The sequence below is a fragment of the Rhinopithecus bieti genome, unplaced genomic scaffold (genome assembly GCF_001698545.2).
Source record: "Rhinopithecus bieti isolate Rb0 unplaced genomic scaffold, ASM169854v2 scaffold_13262, whole genome shotgun sequence".
Classification (NCBI taxonomy): domain Eukaryota; kingdom Metazoa; phylum Chordata; class Mammalia; order Primates; family Cercopithecidae; genus Rhinopithecus; species Rhinopithecus bieti.
Genome location: NW_016808004.1, coordinates 1,462,952 through 1,486,203, shown reverse-complemented (window position 1 = coordinate 1,486,203; position 23,252 = coordinate 1,462,952). Strand labels below are relative to the sequence as shown.

Genomic DNA, 23,252 nt, shown 5'->3' with positions numbered 1-23,252 from the left:
CTGACTTATTTAATTACTTATTGTGAGATGGAGTCTCACTCTGTCACCCAGGTTGGAGTGCAGTGGCGCGATCTCAGCTCACTGCAACCTCCACTTTCCAGGTTCAGGCAATTCTCCTGCCTCAGCCTCCCAAGTAGCTGGGGTTACAGGCATGGTTTCACCATTTTGGCCATGCTGGTCTCGAACTCTTGACCTCAAGTGATCTGTCCACCTGGGCCTCCCCAAGTGCTGGGATTACAGGTATAAGACACTGTGTCCGGCCCAAGATGATTTTTTAAAACACCACTTTATCATTTAAATCAACATTGCTAATCTAATGTTTCTAATGTAGAAATTTCTAATATTAATAATTTAATATTTAAGTTAATAGTCACAACATTCCCCTAAAGTAGTCAGAACTGATAACAGTTCTAATTTTTTTCTATGAGAAATCTGAGGCAGAATGTCACTGATAAACCTGTGAGCTTATTTTGGTCATGACTGGCAGTCTTTAGATTGTTTTTTGTTTTTAACTCCCACCAGATAATGTGTTCATCAATTAGCTATTCCCCTGAAGAATTATACATTAAACCTGAGAAGCTATATTCAAATTAAATGTTCATTAAAACTTGTATCTTTCTTCACTCCCAACACTGCTGTCTAAGTACAATGAAACGGCAGAGGCTAAAACCACAGGAAGCCCATGATTAACACTGACACATCCACAAGTTAGATTTCCACCTGGTATCTCACACATTTTGAAGCAGCACCCGCATCTCTGCAGCCCAACTGCCAACAGCAGACTATATAATGAACCATCTGTACCATAACAGTTAGAGCCTATTGAGATGGGTTGATACCACCAAAGAAATCTCATTTTTTTAATCCTTTTATCCCCTTGGGTGTTGTTAGACTGAGTAACATTTCTAATTGTATGATAAATTGAAAATGTTGGCAGGAACTTAACTTTTGTAAAATTTGAGCTTTTTAATGTTACTTTGTCTTTCTGGTGGATTTATTTGCCGCTCCCCTGCAATGGAAGGAAAAGTTGACCTATGAACCGAAACTACTGGGAAGCAAAGCTGCCGCTATATGGTGTTAACAGAAGAAACAAAAATCTTCCCCTAGTCTCTTATGGTTTGACTGAATTATTCAATTATGCCTTTTTAGGGATAAGTTGAAATGCAAATCTCATTGCGGTCCTTGGACCAGTCAGATTAATGGAATAATTGAAAAGGACAGCAGTTTTAATGGAAGACAGGTATGATTTTCTTCTCTTTTTTTCCTGTTGAAATGTTAAAAGCATTGATCAGAGAAACTTTCCCTCCTCAATGAAACATCATCAGACTTTTACAAAAACTGGTCCGCTGATTCATTCTCTCACCAAGTGTGTAATATGTCAGTTCACCTAAAGTATTTTTAATGGCTATTAGGAACATAATGTGCTTGCTAACTATTACTTTTTTTCTGTTGTAACCAGAAATATCCTTGCTGAAAACTGGTAAGTTCAATTGATTTGTGCTTGAAAGCCCGTGTTTCAATTAACTTTTTGAAGGATGGGAAAATTCCTAGTTAGATTATAGTGATTTCTCCATTAACCATTCTCACAGAGTAAAATTTCTCTGTCACTTAGATTTTAAAATGTTTTTCAATTACATACAGTAGTTTTGTCCTGGGCCAGAGAGCTCAAGGGCAATATTTCTACTTAATAAAGCTTATAACTGCAGAGGACAAAACCATATATGTATACCCTCTACTTTGTCTTCAACTTAAAGACTAATGGAAAACTATAAAGCTGAAAGTGGCTCCTTTCAGGCCGTTCCTGCCTCTCCATGGTGCTCTCTATCCTATTTTAGATCCTAACTGTCCTCATTCATTCTGTCACTAAGTCAACCAGTATTTATCAAACATTTCTTGTACCAGGTACTGTGCGAAGCACAGAAAATAAAATAGTGTTTTACCCTTGGAGCTTATAGTTTTGTGGCAAACTCAAACAAGAGAGCATTGTTCCACACTGCAGTATGGAAAGTACTCAGCAGAACATCATTAAAGATGTGGCAGTAACACACAGCAGGGGCCACAACCCCAGAATGTGCGTGTATTCATGTCAGGCTGAGAGAGGAGGGACAAGCAGGGAAGCCCATCTGAATGAGCGACACCTAAATTTAACTTGGAAAGCTCAGGAGGGCTTAGCCATACACAGATGACAGAAAGGACAAACAGAATGTGTGTGAAAACTCTGAAGTTACACCACAATACTAGAAATAAAGAAGAAGAAAGGCATAGCATCCAGTGTATGTCAGACACCTTTTGAAACACTTCCTAGCTTAACTCACCTAATTTTCACGACCACCTCGTGAAGTTGGGAGTGTTACTTTTATTCCCATTTAGAGAAAAGGAAAAAGAGGCACAGAGACCATGGAACTTGCCGGAGGTTACAAAGAGTGCTGGGGAGCTAGGTTCCTAAATGGAAGCAACCTGGGCCCAGAGCCGCCTACTCTGCACTGCCACCCTATACTGCCTCTCAAGAGAGCATGGACCACTGGCGTGGGACTGAAAAGCCTTCCCATGGCTGCCGCACAGAGTGCTCTCCATTCTCACTCACACAAGCAGAAAGAATCTGCCACCAGTCCTGTGCCCTTGTTGACTAATTATGCTTGAGTGTGAGTGAGTGATGAGAGGTCCTTGGTCCCTATGTAACCATAGGGACATGTTCTGCCTGTTCATCTGGAAGGGTCAAATGGAAGGCTGCACTGTGCTGCCAGATGTCGACACTGGAAGAAGGTGGGCATGTGTGGGGACAAGGGCACACAGAACTCTACTTTCCACTCAATTTAGCTGGGACCTTATAACTGCTCTAACAGATAATGTTTATCAATTTTTAAGAAAGAAAATAATCAGGACTCAACCTAAAAAAGAAGAAAGGAGACGCTTTGTCACCATTAAATAAATGTATGTGTATTAGAAGACAGGTGGAGAAAAAAATATGGAGGCAAATGTAAACTATTCCTTAAGGCAACTCTGAAGAGAAATTAAAATTAGGACACCGTGAATGTGAAGACACACTAACCTTAGATAAGTTGCTAAGGGCAGTTCAAGCACAATCCTACCTCCTACAAGAATGTATGTTCTGTTATCATCATTTCCTTTCACTGTTGGCAGCCTAGCCTCTTCTCCTGGGAGGCAGCAGCCTACCAGAGCATGGGTCACCCTCCTCCTTCACTCCTTTCTGTCCTTTCACTTGTTCCAGGTCTAATGACTGTCTGTACTCCTCTTCATCAAGACTCTCAACATGCACATTGCATGTCTTCCAGAATGCATGACAACCCTTTCATATCAAATAAAATGTTGGTAGGCTAATCTCCTCTTCCTAATACCTTAAACATACTTCTAGGCTTTTACTTCTGGTGACCACATATATGGGCTGTAGAACTATCACTGTGATATAACTATGAGGGAGTACAGCAGCATCTCTGGAAAAACTTAGAGGTTATTCTATTAATAATAAAGGTGAAGTTAGGAATGATAAGGCAATAGTCTTTAAATCAAGAAAGGTTGAGTGGTTACTTCATAGTCTTGTGGTATAGAATAATGAGTCTTAAAAATTAAATATTTAATTACACAGGCCAGTCACTGCAAAATGCTAAGTGCTTCCAATGTATCAAAGACAGTAAAAGTATTTGTTCCCGTCCCTCATGGAGAAAAGCCCAGAGTTATAAAATAATTTATGTAATCACTCCTTTCTTGTAATTTCTCTAGCAATTTATCCATACCACACACTCAGTTGTTAGTATTTACTTCCTGATATTGTTATTGACGTGTGTGTGTGTATGTATATATGCACACACACATATGTATACTTTACTTTCATAACTAGATCTTTAGGCTTTATATTTCTTTGTACCCAACTTCCATTACTTCCAACACCTAAGATGTCTTACACTTAGCAGGCCCTCAACAATTTTTTTTTTTTTTTTTTGAAACCGTGGTCTCACTTTGCCACCAAGGTTGAAGTGCCGTGGCATGATCTCAGCTCACTGCAACCTCTGCCTCTCAGGCTCAAGCAATCTCACCTAAAGCTCCTGAGTAGCTGGGAATACACACATGCCACCATGCCCAACTAATTTTTGTATCTTTTTATAGAAACAGGGCTTCACCATGTCATCCAGGCTGGTCTTGAACTCCTGGACTCAAGTGATCTGCCCACCTCAGTCTCCCAAAGTGCTGGGATCACAGGTATTAGTCACCACACCTGACCTCTAAATCTTTCTTAACCCATTACATTTACTATGATCAGCACCTTTTTGTCACAGAAGGAAATGTTATCAGTCTAATATATTTATTTATATTTCATTTATTTTCTAAATATTTTCTTCCTCAGCTTACAACTCTTTGGTAACCACACATGGGTATCAAAGATCCTGTATATCACAGTTATGTCGATTATAACATACTATTTAGAGAAATCTTTTTCCCTTTCAATAATGACAGTGGTTGCATTTTCCCTTTCCCAAATCTCAGGTACTCCTGCCATATTCTAGAAGGTGTCAAAAACAGCAATTAGAAGTAACAGTGACAGTTGCAGAAGACCAGCCTTCTCCTAGACTCTGACTGGACTCGGGTCTTCTGTTTAAGCAAGACGAACCTGGCCTCATCTCTTTTTGCTTTGAATTCCCACTTGAACAGTCGCAGGTTTATGAGTCCTATGGCCACAGTAATAGTTTTACCTGCTTGGCAGCAGATGCTGGGAAATTATAGACGAAACAAATTATTAAGTCATAAAGTGTTTGTTATCTTGAAAGGATCTTGTGAATTCAGGAAACAAACTCACATGCAATAAAGGAGATATTCCTCCAGAAAATTAATTTTTCCAGAGAAGCGCAATCACCCACCTTGCAGTTCTCCACTCCGACTATAGAGTTCCCTTCTCTGTTCTCGCAGATAGGCACTCATACTGATGGCATGGGAGGACGATTCGAACCTGTGGAGAAACACAGGGGAAACAGACAAGCAGGTATAAAATGAGTAAGGGCTGACCAGCTCTGTATTCCACAAGTATTCTACTCTGGTCTGTGTGGTGCTCCCCGACATTCTGTGATGAAGACACTTTGGCTATACCATGACAGGGCCAGGGCCAGCTGCCACAGACCTTGATTTATGAATGCTATTCCTGGCTAAGGCTCCATTACAACCATATTTGGATCTTTTGCTTATTCTCCATTTCAGCTGGTACAACTCTGATCTGCCCCAACTTCCTTTTGCTTTCAGACCCCCATCTGCCTTTGTCAGGATCCTTATACATACAGCAATGAGAGCATCCTATGAAGTCATTCTAATTACGTTACCATCCAGCTCAAAAGTCACCAATGACTGCCAGCTGCCAACACAGACACACTGGCTCCTCAGAGCAGAACTCGCGCCTAACTCCCATAGGTAGAGGACTAGACAAAGGACATACTAGAAATGTGGCTGAAAAATGGCACCAGAAAAGCAAGGCAGCTATGGTCTCTCCCTAAACGGTCTAAAAATCAGTTTCTTCTCTAAATGGCTGCTAGTTTTTTGACCTGCTGCCTACCATATAAAATATTCTCAAAAATACCAAGCTATGCAATATTTGTTCACACCTACCCAGGAACTATTTCAGAGGTTAGAAACACTGGTGAAGGAAGGAGAACAAGAGACTCATGACAAAGAACAGGTTTCTAAAACCTAAAATAATAACTATAAAAGAAATAACAAAACAAATCAGTCTTAAGAGAAACGTGCAAGTAAGAAAAAAACAGATAAAATTATGACATATCAAACAGTAAATCCTTTGATGTGCTGAGAGATTCCATTTCAAACTGAGATTTCAAAGGCAGGATAACAACCTGCCAGACGGAGGAATCCTTCTATGAATGACTGCCACTAAGGGGTAAGCAGCAACATAGTACAAGCAATAGTGCTAATGGGATAGGTTTCTGGCAACAAGGCAGGCACACCATCATTTTCTTAATTATGCCTTCTTTATCCTTTCCTTGACAAGGAAGATGAATACCAAGATGAATGTCAGTCTGTGAGGGAAACACTTGGGTTGCTTGATCCCCTCTCTGCACCCTGCCAAGAACTAAGAGGGTACTAACAGCCGGAAATAAGGCAAAGTGTGCAGTACTTCAAACATGCCACCTGCCAGTCAAGGGCAGAAAAGAAGCCACTGACCTCCAAAAAGCTTGCTGACAGCTATTGATCAGATATGGCAAAGAAAAAAAAAAAACTCTTAAGCAAAGAATAGAGAGGCACACATAGCACAATAAGGCAGGACGTAAACAAACTTAATTAACCTTAGCTAAGGGCAATTAAAGAGGGTAATAAAGTCCTTTACAGATGTGATAAAAACAGATTACAGCTCGCCAAAATCTTAATCCTTTATGACTTGATGTATTTTTGCTACTCAGGAATTCTTTTTATGTCTGCGACAAGTCACAGATTGATACAATTTTGCAGTAAAAGAGGCAATAGAGATTGAGTCTCACCTCCCTATTTTATAGCCAGAGGCACTGAGACCTGCCCAAACTCACATGGGCTCAATGATAGAACCAAGACTGGAAACAGATACATCTGTAATAACGGCCCAATTCTGTGTCTCTGTGATAAGTTTCATTACTGCCCAACAATAATAAATGTGTAATAATTATTTAAGACAATTTGTTCATTTCCAACAATTTCTATTTTTTTTCCAATACCACAACTTCAGAAGCACTGGCTAAAAGTTTGAAAATGTGTATGTGGTCTGACTGAGGCTGAAAGTCAGAGTGATGGTTGAGAGCATGATCTCTAAAAACCCTAAAGCCTGCTTTCTGCAATGATTCCATATTTAGAAGGTTAAATTGAGCTAGAAATAGAGAAAACAAAACAGAGAAGAAGAGAAGAGAAGAGAAGAGAAGAGAAGAGAAGAGAAGAGAAGAGAAGAGAAGAGAAGAGAAGAGAAGAGAAGAGAAGAGCCTGGTTAGGCGCATTTGAGACAGTGTCAGTTGCCTCTACCAGCTACCTTTTCCTTCTACTATCTTTGTGCTTGCTGGCATAGCCCTGATTCCATCTGGGCATTCTACTTCCTTGCTCTTTACTCAGTCATGTGCTCAGAAAAAGTGGCTTCCTCTCCAGCTGGAAACCTAGCACTAGAGAGGAACCTGACTAGTTTAAGACAACCACTGAGATCTGCTTCCCCTTGCCAGTGACTAGTTTAGGAATGGGCTTACGACCCAATCCTAGAGCTTAATAGAAACCTACCAAAGAGTTTTGTCACTAGCAGAAATGACTAATAAATTGATAATTAATAAGTACTAATTTAAAAAGATTTAAAATGGTATAGCCACTTTAGAAGACAGTTTGACAGTGTCTTATGAAGCTAAACATAGTATTACCAAATGATCCAGCAATGTTGCTCCCAGGTATTTACAAAAATGAGTTGAAAATTTATGTCACACCAAAACCTGCACATGAGTATTTAGAGCAGCTTTATTCATGATTGCCAGAAGTTGGAAGCAACCAAAATGTCCTTCAATAGGTAAATAAGCAAGCTATGGCATATCCATACAAAGGAATGTTACTCAGCAACACAAAGAGACATCTATCAAGCCACAAAAAGATGTGGAAGAAATTTGAATGCATATTGCTAAGCAAAAGAAGCCATTCTGAAAAGGCTAAACACTGATTCTGACTATACGACATTCTGGAAACAGCAAAACCTGTGGAGATAGTCAAAAGATCAGAGGTGGCCGGCGGTTAGGGAGGGTGGAGGGATGAATATGCGGTGAATGGAAGATGTTTAGGGCAGTGAAACTGTTCTGTATGACACTGTAATGGTGGATACATGACCTTATGCCTTTGTGAAAACCCATTAGAACTGTACAACACAAAGAGTGAACTCTAATGTAAACTATGGAATTTAGTTAATAATGACATGTCAATACTGGTTCATCAACTCTAACAAACAGACCATGCTAATACCAGATGTTAACAGGGTAAAATGAGAACGGGAGAAAAAGGAAATCTCTGTGTTTCCTGCTCTACTTTTCTATGAAGCTAAAACTGTTCTAAAAATAAAGTCTATATGTTTTTTCAAAGAGACAGATTCACAGGGAGAATCACATGCTATTTTCTTGCCCACACCGTCTTTAGTGGACTGGATACACCACGTGATCGCAATAGAAACCATTACTAATGTGTTGAGAATGGCAATGCAGAGAGATGGAAAGGGCTGAGTCCTTTACGATACTGTACAGTTGAATTAAGGAAACCTCCACATTCATCCCTGTTATGTGAGATAGTAACTTTCTTATAGTTCAATCTGTTGTATTTAAGGTTTTATGTTACTTGCAGCCTAAAGCATTTTAACTGATATTGCAGCTACTCTCTGAATAAAACTGTTTAAAAAGGAATGCATTCAATAAACGGAATAGATTTCATTTCTGGCAGGGACATACTAAATAAATCTCTCTGCTAGATCACAAAATAAATAAACTGTTGAAGCTTTCTTTAATTATTAAAAACACTACAAATCTAAGATAAAACCAGGCCTCAAATGTGAATCAATAGAAGGTATTAGAGCTCCAACTGCTGAAAAAGAATAAATTCAATATACTGGGATACTTCTATGGTGGTCACTTCACATGCTTATATTTACAGACACAACTACTTAAATCTCTACTAAACCCTCAAAAGAAAATATATCTAAAGTAAGACTGCCAGAATTTAAATCCTCCTTCTACCAAATGTTAGCTATGCGACCTTATATAAATTACTTAACCATTCATGTCTCAATTTTTTTATGTGTACAAAGTATTAAAAATACAACTCTTGCCTATAAGATTGTTGTAATTAGTAAATAAAATAATCTATGAAAATAATGTAATGCCTTGATTAGCACTTAGTAAGAACTCAATAAACGTGAGCTACTACTGCTGCTGCTGAAATTTAGTATAATCCAATTTAAAGTATGTTTAATTGAGATTATTTTGAGAAACTCACCCAGTACAGTGCCTGATACCTAGGAAACAATCAATGGTAGCTGTTATTATTGAAGTTATTATCAATATTATTAACTATTAGTTGTTGCCAAGAGATATATACTTTGGGCACATGGCTTGGTGGAGTTAACTAAGGTAATAATTAGAGAAAAGAAAACCCAGATTGTTCTTTTATTAAACAAGTAACCACATAAGGCCCAATACTGCTTAGCTAGAAACATTTGCATAACTTTATTAACAAAGGTTGTTTCTTGGCTCTTGGGGATTTTTCAAGGCTGACATATTTCATTTCCTTTCATTTCATATAAAATTTCCCAGAAACAATTGGGGAGTTTCATTTCTCTTAATTTTAAATAAAACTCCCCTGAAACAAGTTCCAGAAATTTTTATTAGGAGTTCCAGGTAGTCCAGTCACCATACCCAAAACAGCCACCTCACCTGACAGAAAACAAAAATAAATAAAACTCAACATATATTCACTTCCGTTAAATTACTTCAATCAACTTAAGCTAGAGAAAGTGATGGCTATCAATAAAGTAGGAAGTCGTCTTACTTCAGTCTAACAATTCTTAAAACCTATTATCTTAACAGCAGAATAATACTTACTTGAAAAGAGAATTTTTTGGCCTTTGAGGTTTCTTCTTGGCAAAAAAGGCTGCAAACTCTCGTCCAGTGCTGGCATAGCTTAGTTGAGCTGATGGTTCACTAGCCGTACGAGTATTTTTCATATCCAAGTACTCAGTTAACAGCATCTGTGCAACCAGATAAACCAGTTAATGTTAATATACACATTTTTAATGTGCTATTAAGAAAAACTATTTTAAAACTATGCATATCTAATTCTAAAACCTCATCCTTGACATTCAGGAATATATTAACCTGGTCATTAACTTTCCTAGTTGGGGATCTAAGAAAAGATTCATTATAGCTAGTAAGTCATCTACTTGTTACCTATTCATAGGGAAGAGAGGTGTGGTGGGCATTTGAACATGGGAGTAAAAGGAACGTTTTTATTGAGTATCTATTATGTGTCAGATATTGTGCTGAGTGAGTTAACATTCCTCTTTAATCACAATTTAATGCTCATTATTCTGAACTATAGCAGCATTAGCAGCAATGCCATAACATTTACTCAAGGCTTACTATGATGTAGGCAACATGTTAATCCATCTAAAATGTATTATCTCTTGTAAAGCACAGAATTTTATCAGATAAATTCACAGATTACAGATAAAGAAATGGGGCTTACAGAGGTTCAAGAGCTGTAAAGTGATTCCTAGTGGACTAGGAAGTCCATGCTCTTACCACTCACTATTACACATAGTAGATAAACACTACAACAAACCTGCCAATAAGAGATATAGAAAGGCCACAGGAAGCTAAGAAGTCCTGACTTGCAAAGAATTTCCATAGCCACTACTCATTTGAGAGCTTCAACACAAGAAAAGCAATTGCCTTTTAAAAAATCGACTACTAGGTAGGCAAAGCAGCTCATGCCTGTAATGCCAGCACTTTGGGAGGCTGAGGTAGGAGGATCACTTAAGGACAGAAGTTCGAGACCAGCCTGACTAACATAGTGAAACCTCATCTCTACTTAAAAAAAAAAGAAAAAAAAAATTGGCTGGGTATGATGGTGCACAAGTGTAGTCCCAGTTACTTGGGAGGCTGAGGCACAAGAATCACTTGAAGCAGAGGTTGCAGTGGGCTGAGATCACGCCACCACACTCCAGTCTGGGTGACAGAGTGAGACTCCGTCTCAAAAAAATTAAAAAATTAAAAAATTGACTACTGCCAACAGGTCCTACTTATAAAATCAATCCAATTTAAAATCTAAGAATTATCACAAAGCAAAAACCTGTAACAGATACACTAAAAACAAAAGGCAGCAAATTGAAACATGCTACCAGAGAGATCATGCAACCACAAAGAAAGACAATAAGAAGAGTTACAAAACAACTAGAAAACAAGCAACAACATACCAGCAGTAAGTCCTTACCTATCAATAATAACACAATGTAAATGAACTAAATTCCCTGATTAGATACACAGTAGCTGAATGAATTAAAAAAACAAGACGGGGAGGGGGGGTGGCTCACCCCTGTAATCCCAGCACTTTGGGAGGCGGAGGCAGCCAGATCACGAGGTCAGGAGATCAAGACCATCCTGGCTAACACGGTGAAACCCTATCTCTACTAAAAATACAAAATATTAGCCAGGCGTGCTAGTGGGCACCTGTAGTCCCAGCTATTCGGGAGGCTGAGGCAAGAGGATGGCATAAACCCGGGAGGCGGAGCTTGCAGTGAGCCGAGATCACACCACTGCACTCCAGCCTGGGCAACAGAGTGAGACTCTGTCAAATAAATAAATAAATAAATAAATAAATAAATAAATAAGACCCAGTAATGTGGTGCATGCAAGAAACTCACTTTGCCTATAAAGACACACGGACTAAAAGTAAAGATAGGGGAAAAGATATTCCATACAAATGGAAAACACAAAAGAGTAGGATTTGCTATACCAATACCAGACAAAATAGACTTTAAGTCAAAAACTGTAAAAAAGATAAAAAAGGTCATTAATAAAGGGGTCAATTCTGCAAGAGAATATAACAATAGTAAATATATATGCACCCAACACAAGAGCACCTAAATAAGCACAGGTCTATAGGTGGCAGTAAATGGACTTTATTTCATTTTCTTATTTCAATCCAATAAGGATTGCACCTGGAAAGTACAAGACATGTCAATAGACTGGTAAATATTTTTTATTTATTTATGAAGCCACTAGAGTATTATTCAGTATATGAATGAAATAATATAATGATAAATACTATCTCTGTTAATACATCACCCAAACTACCCAATGGTCAGGGAGAATATTGAGTTGGGTCTCTAGTAACAACTCAATGCAGGGACTAAATTATATTGTATATTTGCCACTGCTACTAATAAGATTTTCAGCAATCTGCAATCAAAAAGACCAGTAAACCAGAAAAGAATTTCAAATTAATATAACACAGAAAGATGTAAATAAATGCATTGTTTCACTCATATTTCAGATGGTTAACACCAACATGACAGAGTGATGTTTCTACTAAAGCGTGAAAATACATTAATCCAAGTAACTCTTTTGAGGCACTTGCTGTCCTAGAATCCAATGATTAAGGCCTTGTGTAATAAAATACTGACCTCAAAACACAGGTATTTTAAGATCATTTTGCTCTTTCTCATCATCAGTAAAGTCCCCTTAACTGTTACCACTCAGCATTGTTAGTCTATTCCTAGCCACCCACTTCTGCTTTCAATCTGCAAACACATACTTATCCTACTTTCTCAACAAAAATCTTACATTGGTCCTTATGCTATATCTATAATCTTATTTTCCTTTTGTCTTTGGGTCCCAAACTTTAAAAAGTAGCCTTTACATCTACTGTTTCCTTTATCACAATGTGATTGATTCCTCATTTCTCTCCTGAGCTCTAGTCCCACATCTGTGACTGCATGCTTGATATACATTCACATATTTCACTAATAAAATCAACTTTTCTGAAACCTAAATCATCTTCCCATAAAAGCATTAATTACTTCTGTCTTCTTTTTTTGTTGGTAGTTTCTTATTTTCACTACTTTCTCAGGTTTAAAACTTCAGAACCATCTTTTGATACATTCCCATACCCTTTGTGCCCAGAAAGGAATTAGTCCTCAAGATCATTAATGACTGTTCCTCAACTCTCTACTAGTTTGCCCATTTCTGTCCATTTTGACAGCCACCAACTTAGTTCAATTAGTATTCACTGAATTTTCTGCCTTTCATCTCTTACCCTCCCAGTCCTCCTCACATACTATCAACAGACAGTCCTAAAACACTGCTGCTATCATCAGAAGGCTACTCCTTTCATCATCTACAATATTCTGACTTCAATACATATTTCCAAGTGTATCTTATTCTCTTAAATGTGAACCCAACACTGTAATCAAAATTACTTAACTCTTTCCTTAATATATGTGGGCATTTTCATTTCTAAAAGGCCTAATCTAGATTACCTTCTCTCCTAAATAAATACCAACAAACCCTTCCAGGAACAATTCCAATGTTTTTTCTTCAATGAGCCCTTCCCAGGCCAGTCTAGTCGGCTATACCCTTTCCTGAACTCTTAAAACACCCATTTTCTACATCATTCAATAAGTATTCATCAAAAACTGCCTGATACTATTAGTCCTTATTTAATAAAAAAGACACCTGACTACCCCCAATTTGTATGTTCCTTAAAGCATTACATTTCTTTACTTCCACCATAGAGCCATGCAACGGACCAGCAAATCAAAAAAGTACAACAAACTGCTGAACATTTTTTTAAAAAGTATATAAGAAGCCTTAATGAATATGTTGTTATATGCAAATTAAAAATAGTCTCCAAAGTAGAATGAACTCTTAAATTAATCCTCAGTACAAAATCTACAATACAAATAAAATTTAAAAGAAAAGGGATGGTTGTGACTTTTAATCACAGATAATCTTTGGAAGGCATCTATATATACTTTTTTCTAGCTTTAAATGAGTAAGTTTTGTTCCTTCATAAGATACCTATGGATTGATGAGTATATATATAATTTGTTTTTTTATTATTCTTTTTTTTTTTTTTTTGAGACGGAGGTCTCGCCTTATGCGCCCAGGCTGGAGTGCAGTGACCGGATCTTCAGCTCATGGCCCCCCCCCCCCCAAGCTCGCTCTCGGTTCCCGCATCTACTGCCTCAGCCTCCAGTAGCTACGCGTTGCCACCTCGCACAGCTAGTTTTTTGGTATTTTTTAGTAGAGACGGGGTTCACCATGTTGCCAGGATGGTCTCCACTCCTGACCTCGTGATCTGCCGTCTCAGCCTTCCCGAAGTGTTGGGATTTACCAGGCTTGAGCACGGCCCGGCCATGAGTATATATTAATATGCCCATTATTGACCTTTAATATACAAATTCTATCTTTGCCAGAATACTGGTATCTCATAAAAACAGGAGTAGTGGTTTTGGCACACATTATTCAATCCTGTAACCCGTATGAACCATTTCCTTTTATTGTTTTCTTGCCTTTTTTTAAGACAGAGTCTCCACTCTATCGCCCCAGGGCTGGAGTGCAGTGGCCACGATCTCAGCTCACTGAATCCAACCGCCTCACTTCAGGTTCCAAGCGATTCTCCCCTGCTCACTCTCCCGAGTAGCAGGGATTTACAGGTGGCCCCCGTGCTACCACACCAGGCTTAATTTCTGTATTTTTTAGTAGAGACAGGGTTTTCACCGTGTACCAGGAGGTCTCGATCTCCTGACCATGTGATCCGCCCGCCTCAGCTCCCAATAGGTGCTGGGATTACATGGCAGTGGGAGCCACTTACGTCCTGCCCCAATTTTCTTGACTACTAAACTTACAATATTCAAGTTGATTTACAATTAAACCATAGTATATTTGGTCCTCCTTGGATGTAATCTGCATAATAACATGAGAAATAGTGAAACAGAAAAACATCACCTCAGCTCTTCAACACGAACTAAAGACTACAACCCTTCTCTTGGGCAATATTTTAAAATGTGCCTATATTAATACTGCGGAAAATTTTCAATAACTTTGCCCTCTTTTAAAATGTTTGCCCCAATAGTTGTATTTCCGGGTACAGCAAGCCAGTTTCTCATTGAACTGGTCCCTCTTTGCTGGTAATTGTAAAAGCCAAAAAATCTAAAAAAATAAGAATTTGAAGACCCTAGAGAGGAATCAAATTAAGGCAGAAACTGAAGGCCTATGTCCTGAGAAACAGGAAGCCCACAAGTAGGAGAATTCCTCTGATTTTCTTCCAGGAGGCGCCTCCTGGTTTTAATGAGCAAGGAAGAGCCAAGCAGAAAAGTATAGCACCCCCAATACAGGATGTCCTCAAAAGCCACTAGAAAAGGATGAGAGACAAAATCAGGGTAATATATCAAACCAAATTTAATAACCTTGATTCCTGGAAAACATTATAGCCAGAGACCTGAATAATATAGTATATTTTTCTTAAGTTAGGAGGTCCATTCTTAAATTTACAAAAATTATTGGGTTTTTCCTTCATTAGATTACTATGAATAGAATGTTAATAAACAAGAAAAAAAATAAAGAAAAAGTTATTTTTTCAATATAGCAGCCCTAATTTTCCCCATTGTTATAAAGTTAAAATATTCCTGCAGTAAGGAAAAGAAAGGAAAAATCATCATTTTGAAAACAAAGCGATTGCCTGGCTTCAATTAATACCTCATTGTCAATGGCAGTTTGTACAATTAAAAATTCACTATGCCCTTATGGGTCCTTGGTGGAAATGGTTCATTAGTGTTCAGAATAAACAAATCAAAAACTTCCAAGAGTAACACATGTATTTTTTTGGTCCTGTATCCAAACATCTGATCAAAACTATCCTGTTGTTTTTTTCTTTTCCCAAGAGAATAGCTCTTAGCAAGAGCCAGTTTTAATAGCTTCCAAATGCTTTCATTCAATTTTAAATATATATTTATTTAACACAGAAATATGCAAAGTATTATGCTTAGATTATAAAACCAGGACTCAAAAATAAGGTCCTTCCCTCGTGTACTTATTCTAGTAATAGAGACACCACGAAGACAAACACAGAAGGGAGAAGTGGTAAACCATCCAGGAACAAAAATATGGCTAGTTGCATTTATAGGGGCAAGATGGGCTTTCTAACTAGGGAACAAAAAAAGCTTCAGATCATGGGAATACAGAAGGACATAAATTGAATCTTAGGAAGTGTGAAACCCCCCCCCCCAAAAAAAAAAAAAAAAGAAGCACAGACAGATAAGGCAAGAAAATGTGCTGAGACATTTAAAGTTGTCTTCCAGTAACTAACAAATATTCCAGGTGAATTAAATGACCAACGAGAGGTAAGCCCTGGAAAGGGAGTAATGGACAAAACGTCCAAGAATCTTTTTTTAAAAAAAAAAAAAAAAAAAAAATCTGTAATAACAAACTTACAAACTGAAGCCAAATACAAAATGAGGCAACGAAAAAAGAGTTTTAAACAGGCAAATAAAATGGTGATAAATATGCTGTATGTAAATTGATCTGACAGCATACAAAATTATTGACTGGAAGGAAATGGGATTGGGGGCAAAAAGAATGATCAGGAAAATCCTATAAAGGAAGGAGACCAAGAAGAGACAACCTACCAAGACAGCTCAATTTAGAAAATTAAAAGGTTTTAAACTAAAGCAGTGGCAATAAGATTATACAATTAGGACAAATTTAAGAGTCAAGGCAGAGAAAAAAAATGAACAAAATTTAATCAGTCATTCTGAAAAAAAAAAGGAGAAAAAAGGTGAAATAAAAGCAATGGCTAAAAGATTGCTATTTGAGGGATTTTAAAAATTATGGTTCTATGAACAATAATTAAGAATGCATGAAAAATGGGTTGTGTAGCGCATGGCGGCAATAAATTTTGTTTTGAATATACTCCCTTGAACTTGAGGTAAATAATGTGAATAGGTTAAGATTGATGGTATCTCCATGTTCTATAAGTTAATAAATTTGCATTAGGTCAAAAAGTTCCTTGGTGATGCTAGTTGCAGGTTTTTCACAAGTGTCTTTTATGAGGTTAAGTAAGTTTCCTTTTTTAATGAATAATCAGTGGAGATCAAATGCTTTTCCATATCTATTGAGATGATTATGTGACGTTGGCTCTTTATTAATATGGTAACACATTAATTGACTTTTAAAATAAATCCCAATGAATCATGGTATAATACAGTTTATATGTCGATACATTCAACTTGTTAATATTTTGTTCAACATTATTATACTTATGTTTGTAAGTCTACAGTTTCCTATAATACTTTGGCTTTGTTATTAGGGTAAGACTGGCCTACTAGGATGCATTGGAAACTGTTTCTCTATTTTCTGAAAGAGTTTGCAAAGGACTGATATTATTTCATCTTTAAATGTTTGACAGAATATTTGTGTGAATTACATAATGTGCAGGAAAATTTTTAATTACTAATTTATTTGTTATAGGACAATTCAGATTTTCTATTTCTTCTTGGGTCACTTTTGGTCCTTTGTGTGAAATTTGTCTGTTTCATCTACATTGTCTGACTGGCATATCATAGTAGTCTCAGAATCCTTTTAATTTCTGTATAGAGTCTGTAGTTACATCTCCTCTTTCATTTCCTGATTTTGGTATTCTTTAGATCTCCCTTTTTTTTAATTGGTTGGTTAAGATATATCAATTTTTGATCTTTTCAAAAGACCTCTATTTGGTTCCATTGTTCTTCTCTACAGTTGTCCTGATTTTTATTTCATTGATTGTCAGTTTACCTTTATTATTTCCTAACTTCTGCTTGCTTTGGCTTTTGGTTTTTTTTTTTTTTTTTTTTTTTTTGAGATGAAATTTCACTCTTGTTGCCCAGGCTGGAGTACAATGGTGTGATCTTGGCTCACTGCAACCTCCACTTCCTGGGTTAAAGTGATTCTCCTGCCTCAGTCTCCTGAGTAGTTGGGATTACAGACCCCTACTACCAAGCCCAGCTACTTTTTTGTATTTTTAGTAGAGACACGGTTTCACCATGTTGGCCAGGCTGGTCTTGAACTCCTGACCTCAGGTGATCCACCCACCTCAGCCTCCCAAAGTGTTGGGATTACAGGTGTGAACAACTGCCCCCGGCTGAGTTTTCTCCTTTTTCTAGCTCTTGGGATGAAAACATATGATTATTCATTTTAGGTCTTTCTTCTTTTACCCATAGTATATTCACAAGTTTGTTGTCTTCTTTCCAAATATTTGGGGACCTACAAATTTCTTTCCTTTTTTTGTTTAATTCTGTTGTGGTCAGAGGATATATTTTGTGTGATTTCAATTCTTTTAAATGTATTGAGATTTACTTGGTGATCTAGTATATAGACTCACATGGAGAATATTCTATATGACCTTGAGATCATCTGAATTCTGATGGTGTTGACTGTACCATACATGTCAGTTTAAATCAGGGTGGTTAATAGTGTTGCTCAAGTCTTCTCTGTATTTTCTTCTAGTTGTTCTATTAATTGTTGAAAAAGAGTATTCATTATTTTAAAAAATCACCAACCATAATTACTGAATTTTCCACTACTCCTTTCAGTCAATTTTTCCTCCATGTATTTTGGATCTCATGGTATTTCAATAGTTTGTTATTTCTACTTTCACTCTTAAAAAGCAAAGACAAGTTGGCCAGGCACGGTGGCTCATGCCTGTAATCCCAGCACTTTGGGAGGCCGAGGCAGGCGGATCACGAGGTCAGGAGATCAAGACCATCCTGGCTAACACGGTGAAACCCTGTCTCTACTAAAAAAGTACAAAAAATCAGCCGGGCATGGTGGCAGGTGCCTGTAGTCCCAGCTACTCGGGAGGCTAAGGCAGGAGAATGGCGTGATCCTAGGAGGTGGAGCTGCAGTGAGCCGAGATGGTGCCACCTGCACTCCAGTCTGGGCGACAAAGCAAGACTCCATTAAAAAAAAAAAAAAAAAAAAAAAAAAAAAAAAAAAAAGACAAATAAAAGAGATTATGCTAGGGGACGGCACAAAAATGGTCTCAACATTCAAAGGTATATTCCTAACTATAGCTTCAATATATTCTCTGCCCATTTCATTTAAACATACTTTAAAGTTCATTCTACCTATTTACATTGCTTTCTCCCCTTTTCTCTTCAACTTTGACTACCAAACTCTAGAACTGTCTTACCCCATTACAAAAACTTCAGGCTGGGTGCAGTGGCACATGCCTATAATCCTAACACTTTGGGAGGCCAAGGCGGGAGGACTGCTTGAGACCAGTAATTCAAGACCGGCCTGGGTAACAGTAGTGAGGCCCTGTCTCTACCAAAAAAAAAAAAAATTAAAAACTAGCCAGGTGTGCATGTGCCTGTAGTCTCAGCTTCTTGGGAGGCTGACCCAGTAAGATCCTTTGAGCCCAGGAGTTCAAGACTACCATGAGCTGTGACTGCACTACTGCACTCCAATCTGGACGACAGAATGAGACCCTAACTCCAAAAAAAAAAACACTTCAGCTACTGGTTAATTGTTAATTAATTAATTAGCACAATTTTACTCTGTTGTAAGACTAATATGTTTCATCATAATATATTGACTCCTTCTACCATCACAGAGTCTTTCTCAGTCTCCTAGATTCCAATAACCTCCACTCTACTATTCTTTAGGATTCTGTGTCCTTAGGAAATACTCCATCTATAAGGTCACCAACTCTTGAGTTCTCTTTGTCCACAATGTTTTATCTGCTCCCAAAAAATATAGACCTCTTCCTTCTCAGTTTGTGCTAAAATTCTGGGAAGATTGGTCTGCACATAGGAATCACTTGGAGAACTCTTTTAAAATAGAAACTCATGTGCCTGCCTTAGAACTACAAAATGAGAGGGTCATATAAAAACGCAGAAAGTCTGTGCTTGAAATCAACTCTACTACTTATTAGTTATGTGACCCTGGTCAAGTTACTTAATCTTTCTAAGCCTCACTTCTCTCATCTGTGAAATAAAAATAATAATAAAAGATAATAATAGAACTACTTCATAGAAGCACACATTTACCTATGTAATAAACCTGCACATCCTGCAAATGTACCCTTGAACTTAAAAGCTGGAAACAGAAAAAGAACTACTTCATAGAATTAATATGAAAAAATTTTTAATAATGCATATAAAATGCTTAGCACATAACAGACTATTATCATCTTTCAGTATAAGGCTCAGAAATCTGTTTCTTTTCTAATATATTCCAGTAACTATATATCTATGATATTACCTCTCAGAACCTCAGTTTCTTCATCTGTAAAACAGAAATAATATCATCTATTCCACAGTACTATCATCAGGGTCAAATGAATATTCCACTTAGAACACTGCCTGAAGCACAGTAATCAATTTATAAGTGTAAATGAGTTCATGAATGGGTAAATGAAATTATCTGTGTATCTTCATCATCTCCTCACAATTATCATTCTTCTCCTTCTTTCCTCTTCCCCTTTGCTCTACAATAAAGGTCTCAATCACCAAATTCAGGCTTTTGCTAATACTCATTCTCTAAACTTTTGGAATGTTTTCTTTCACTTCAATGAGTTTGATTACCATATTTTACAACCTAACTACTTGAGCATTAGTAGTTAGGTTGTAAGAACTAACACTAATACTTAAGACTATTACTTGAGTATTAGTAGTTAGGCTGTAAAATGCGGTAGTCAAACCATGGAAGTAAAATATCCTAACCCTTGCTCCTGCTCTCTTCCATTTTTATTATTTCTACATTCTGAATGATTCCCAATTATCCCTCTTACATCATACTTTCTCTCAAGCTCCAAAGATACACTGCCATTGCCTGCAAGAATGTCTGGGTTCTCACATCCATATCACAGTAAGCAGGTCAAAATAATGCAGCAGATTTTAGGAAATGCTAAAGCATGGGTCCAACAAACTCAGCCTGACCAGGTAAACTCTCTACTACCACCTCTCCTCAAAGGGAGGAAGGGGACCAAAGGCGGGGAACTCCTTAATGTCATCATTCTTCTGATCACCTGGGATCAAAATGTGTAATTCGTTGTGGCTCTTCTCAGTCTTGTTCTCCAAATCACCTGCCAAATCCTACAGACTTAATAGTACACATTTCACATCCAGTTCCTCTTCTAAATATTTTCATTCCCATACTCATCTTTCTAAATCAAGTCCTCATTATCTTTCATGCAGATTATTAAAACAGTCTCCCACTGGCCATATCCTGCTTTATGCATCTCATGACAGTCTATCCCACAACCTGCTACCAGATTAAACTCAATGTTTTCATTCATCTGACAAGTCCTTCAATGGCTTCCTCCATGCCTTCAAAATAAATAAACCTCTATCTTCTCATTATTATTCAGCACTTCTCACAACACAGCCCCAATCAACCTCTGTAGGATTAGATCCTATTGGTTCCTTTTACATCATTACCAGTTGATTAAACTAAAATTTTATATCCTGTTTCCTAAATAACTCCCAAAGGCTTTCCATCGAGTCTAAATTTATCTAATTTTTTCCTGCCATTAACTACTCTTCCATTTATCAAGTAAAGGGAATATTAGCTATATATCAGGTATCAGGGAAAACAATTTTTTTTTTTAAAGCTTGGGGTATGAGATCAAGAAAGTGAATCTAAGTAGAATTTAATGGATTTTAGCAAGGTACTTTTGCTCCATTCAGATATTACTCATCAGACTTACATGCATGGAGATGAAGCCAACCCCATGCATGAGGAAACAGAGGGAGGGGCTTATAGCTTTGAATTTTTATCTTCTCATGGAAGTGTTACCTCTACCTTCTTCTTTTGAAAGTTCTTTTTGCACTGGTCTTTTTACATCACTTCCCCTTGGTCTTATGATGACAACTATGTGCCTCTATCTTCCCATCAGATGTAAATGTGTAGCATGCTGGTGGGTAGAATAAATCATTCTTATATTCTCTTCTAGCTAAAGGTCAATATCTCACCAGTAGGCTGACACTCAAGTTGAGGTTACAGGGAACCAGTGAGTGGCGTATATCACTAAAAGATGCTGTTTTTTTTTTCCTGGTTTTCACCTACTTACTATAGTCACTTTAGATCAATGCAAGACATTAATATTTCCTATTATCATGAGGAAAAAAAGCACATATATGAAAACTGTAAAATATGTTTATGACTTATTCATCTCATATTTACATATTTGTTCATATTAATATTTATACATATACATATCTATATACTGAGAATAAACATGAATGAGCATATTGTGTAAAAAAGCCATGATTCCGGTCTTCTGGGAGATTACCATCTATCTCGACTGTCAACTATGATATCTGTCTCTAATTAAAACCCATACAGCAGTTTGTATCTCTCAAGGATATCATCTTGCAGTTATTTGCCTTCTCTGCTGCCTGTCAGCCAGGTCTCTTCTTTGTATCTCCGTCAACATCTAGGCACAGTGTCTTAAAGTAGGGACTCTCTAGTAGGTTACCTAAATTGAAAGTAAGATGCTCCAAACAGCAGCTACTTATTGCTGTTTCACATTCATAGATGAGCTCCTCAGAGTACAACTACAACACCCATGGTGAAACTTCAGCCTTTTTGAGGCACATTAATTTACTTACATTATAGGAATACCATTTATTACATTTCTGCTCCAATGAGATAAGTGCCACCCTAATGACCTGAAAGAGTTAATGCAACTTGGAAAAGACCCAAATTACTCTCTGGAGACAGTTGACTCAATTAAGTGTCTAAGATCCAGCATTTTCAATTAGCAATTCAGTTACTAAAGATGCTTTTATATCGGTTATCTGTAATATGTAAATATTGACACATTTATAAAAAATATTTGCCTACAGTTCATTCAAAATAGAATTTTTAGAGATAACAATTACAAATTCAGATTCAACCAGCATTTACTTTGTACTTACCAAGTGCCAGGAACTGTGTCAAGTACCGTCTCATTGGAATTTAAGGGGAACATTGTAAAGACCAGGAGATAAGGGGGTTTGGAAGCACTGAGAACACAAGGCACCAGAATGCAGAGACAAATAAAGTGGTTCCATTCTTTAAGGAGTCCACAAAGAACATCTCAACCGAATTCATTGAAGCCTCTTCAGAATCTAGTTCTAAATTCAGTAAGGTGCTCACTGTTCTGAATATATGCATATTATCCCTATCTAAAATGATCTTTCCAAAATACCTAAATCCTAGCCTTCTTTCAAGGACCAGTTCAGCTTCTAACCCATGCGCAAAACCTTCTCTGGCCAATCTATCTGAAGTTATCTTTTAAATTCCTAGAGGATCCACAGATGATATTTGGACTTGGCAATTAATCACACACTGCTGTATATTTAACTTTCCCTGTATTTCTCTCTTAACCTCTCAACATGACTTGAGGAAAAGGTGTTTTGTCTAATATCAGCATGTATTAGACAAAATTCATGTCTAATGATATTTCCACTGAAGTATCTTATTAAAATGCTTTATGACTGAAAGAACAACTTAATATCACTAATTTCTGTACTTTGTCAACTCTTGCATCTACAAGAAAGATTCTGCCTATGAAATAAGCAAAATTCTTCTGTCTGAAGGTGATGGTGTGTGTGTGTGGTGTGGGGGTACACTTGAGCAAGCTACGAAACTAATGAAAAATACCTGTCGACAGCTTGGTTAAACAAAAAGTAATACTATTTTATCACTTTTGTTGCCAAAAAAAATTTCCATATCTAC

General features: G+C 37.3%; 1 protein-coding gene across 1 annotated transcript in view; it reads right to left on the bottom strand.

The window, feature by feature from the left end:
• LOC108537538 (exocyst complex component 4) overlaps positions 1 to 23,252 on the bottom strand; it is a 661,401-nt gene that overhangs the window by 424,063 nt on the left and 214,086 nt on the right. The window contains exons 8-9 of the mRNA XM_017885082.1: positions 9,591 to 9,736; positions 4,872 to 4,960 (exon numbers count right to left, since the gene is read on the bottom strand). Coding sequence (XP_017740571.1) covers positions 4,872 to 4,960; positions 9,591 to 9,736 — 235 coding nt within the window. The remainder of the gene's footprint in view (positions 1 to 4,871; positions 4,961 to 9,590; positions 9,737 to 23,252) is intronic.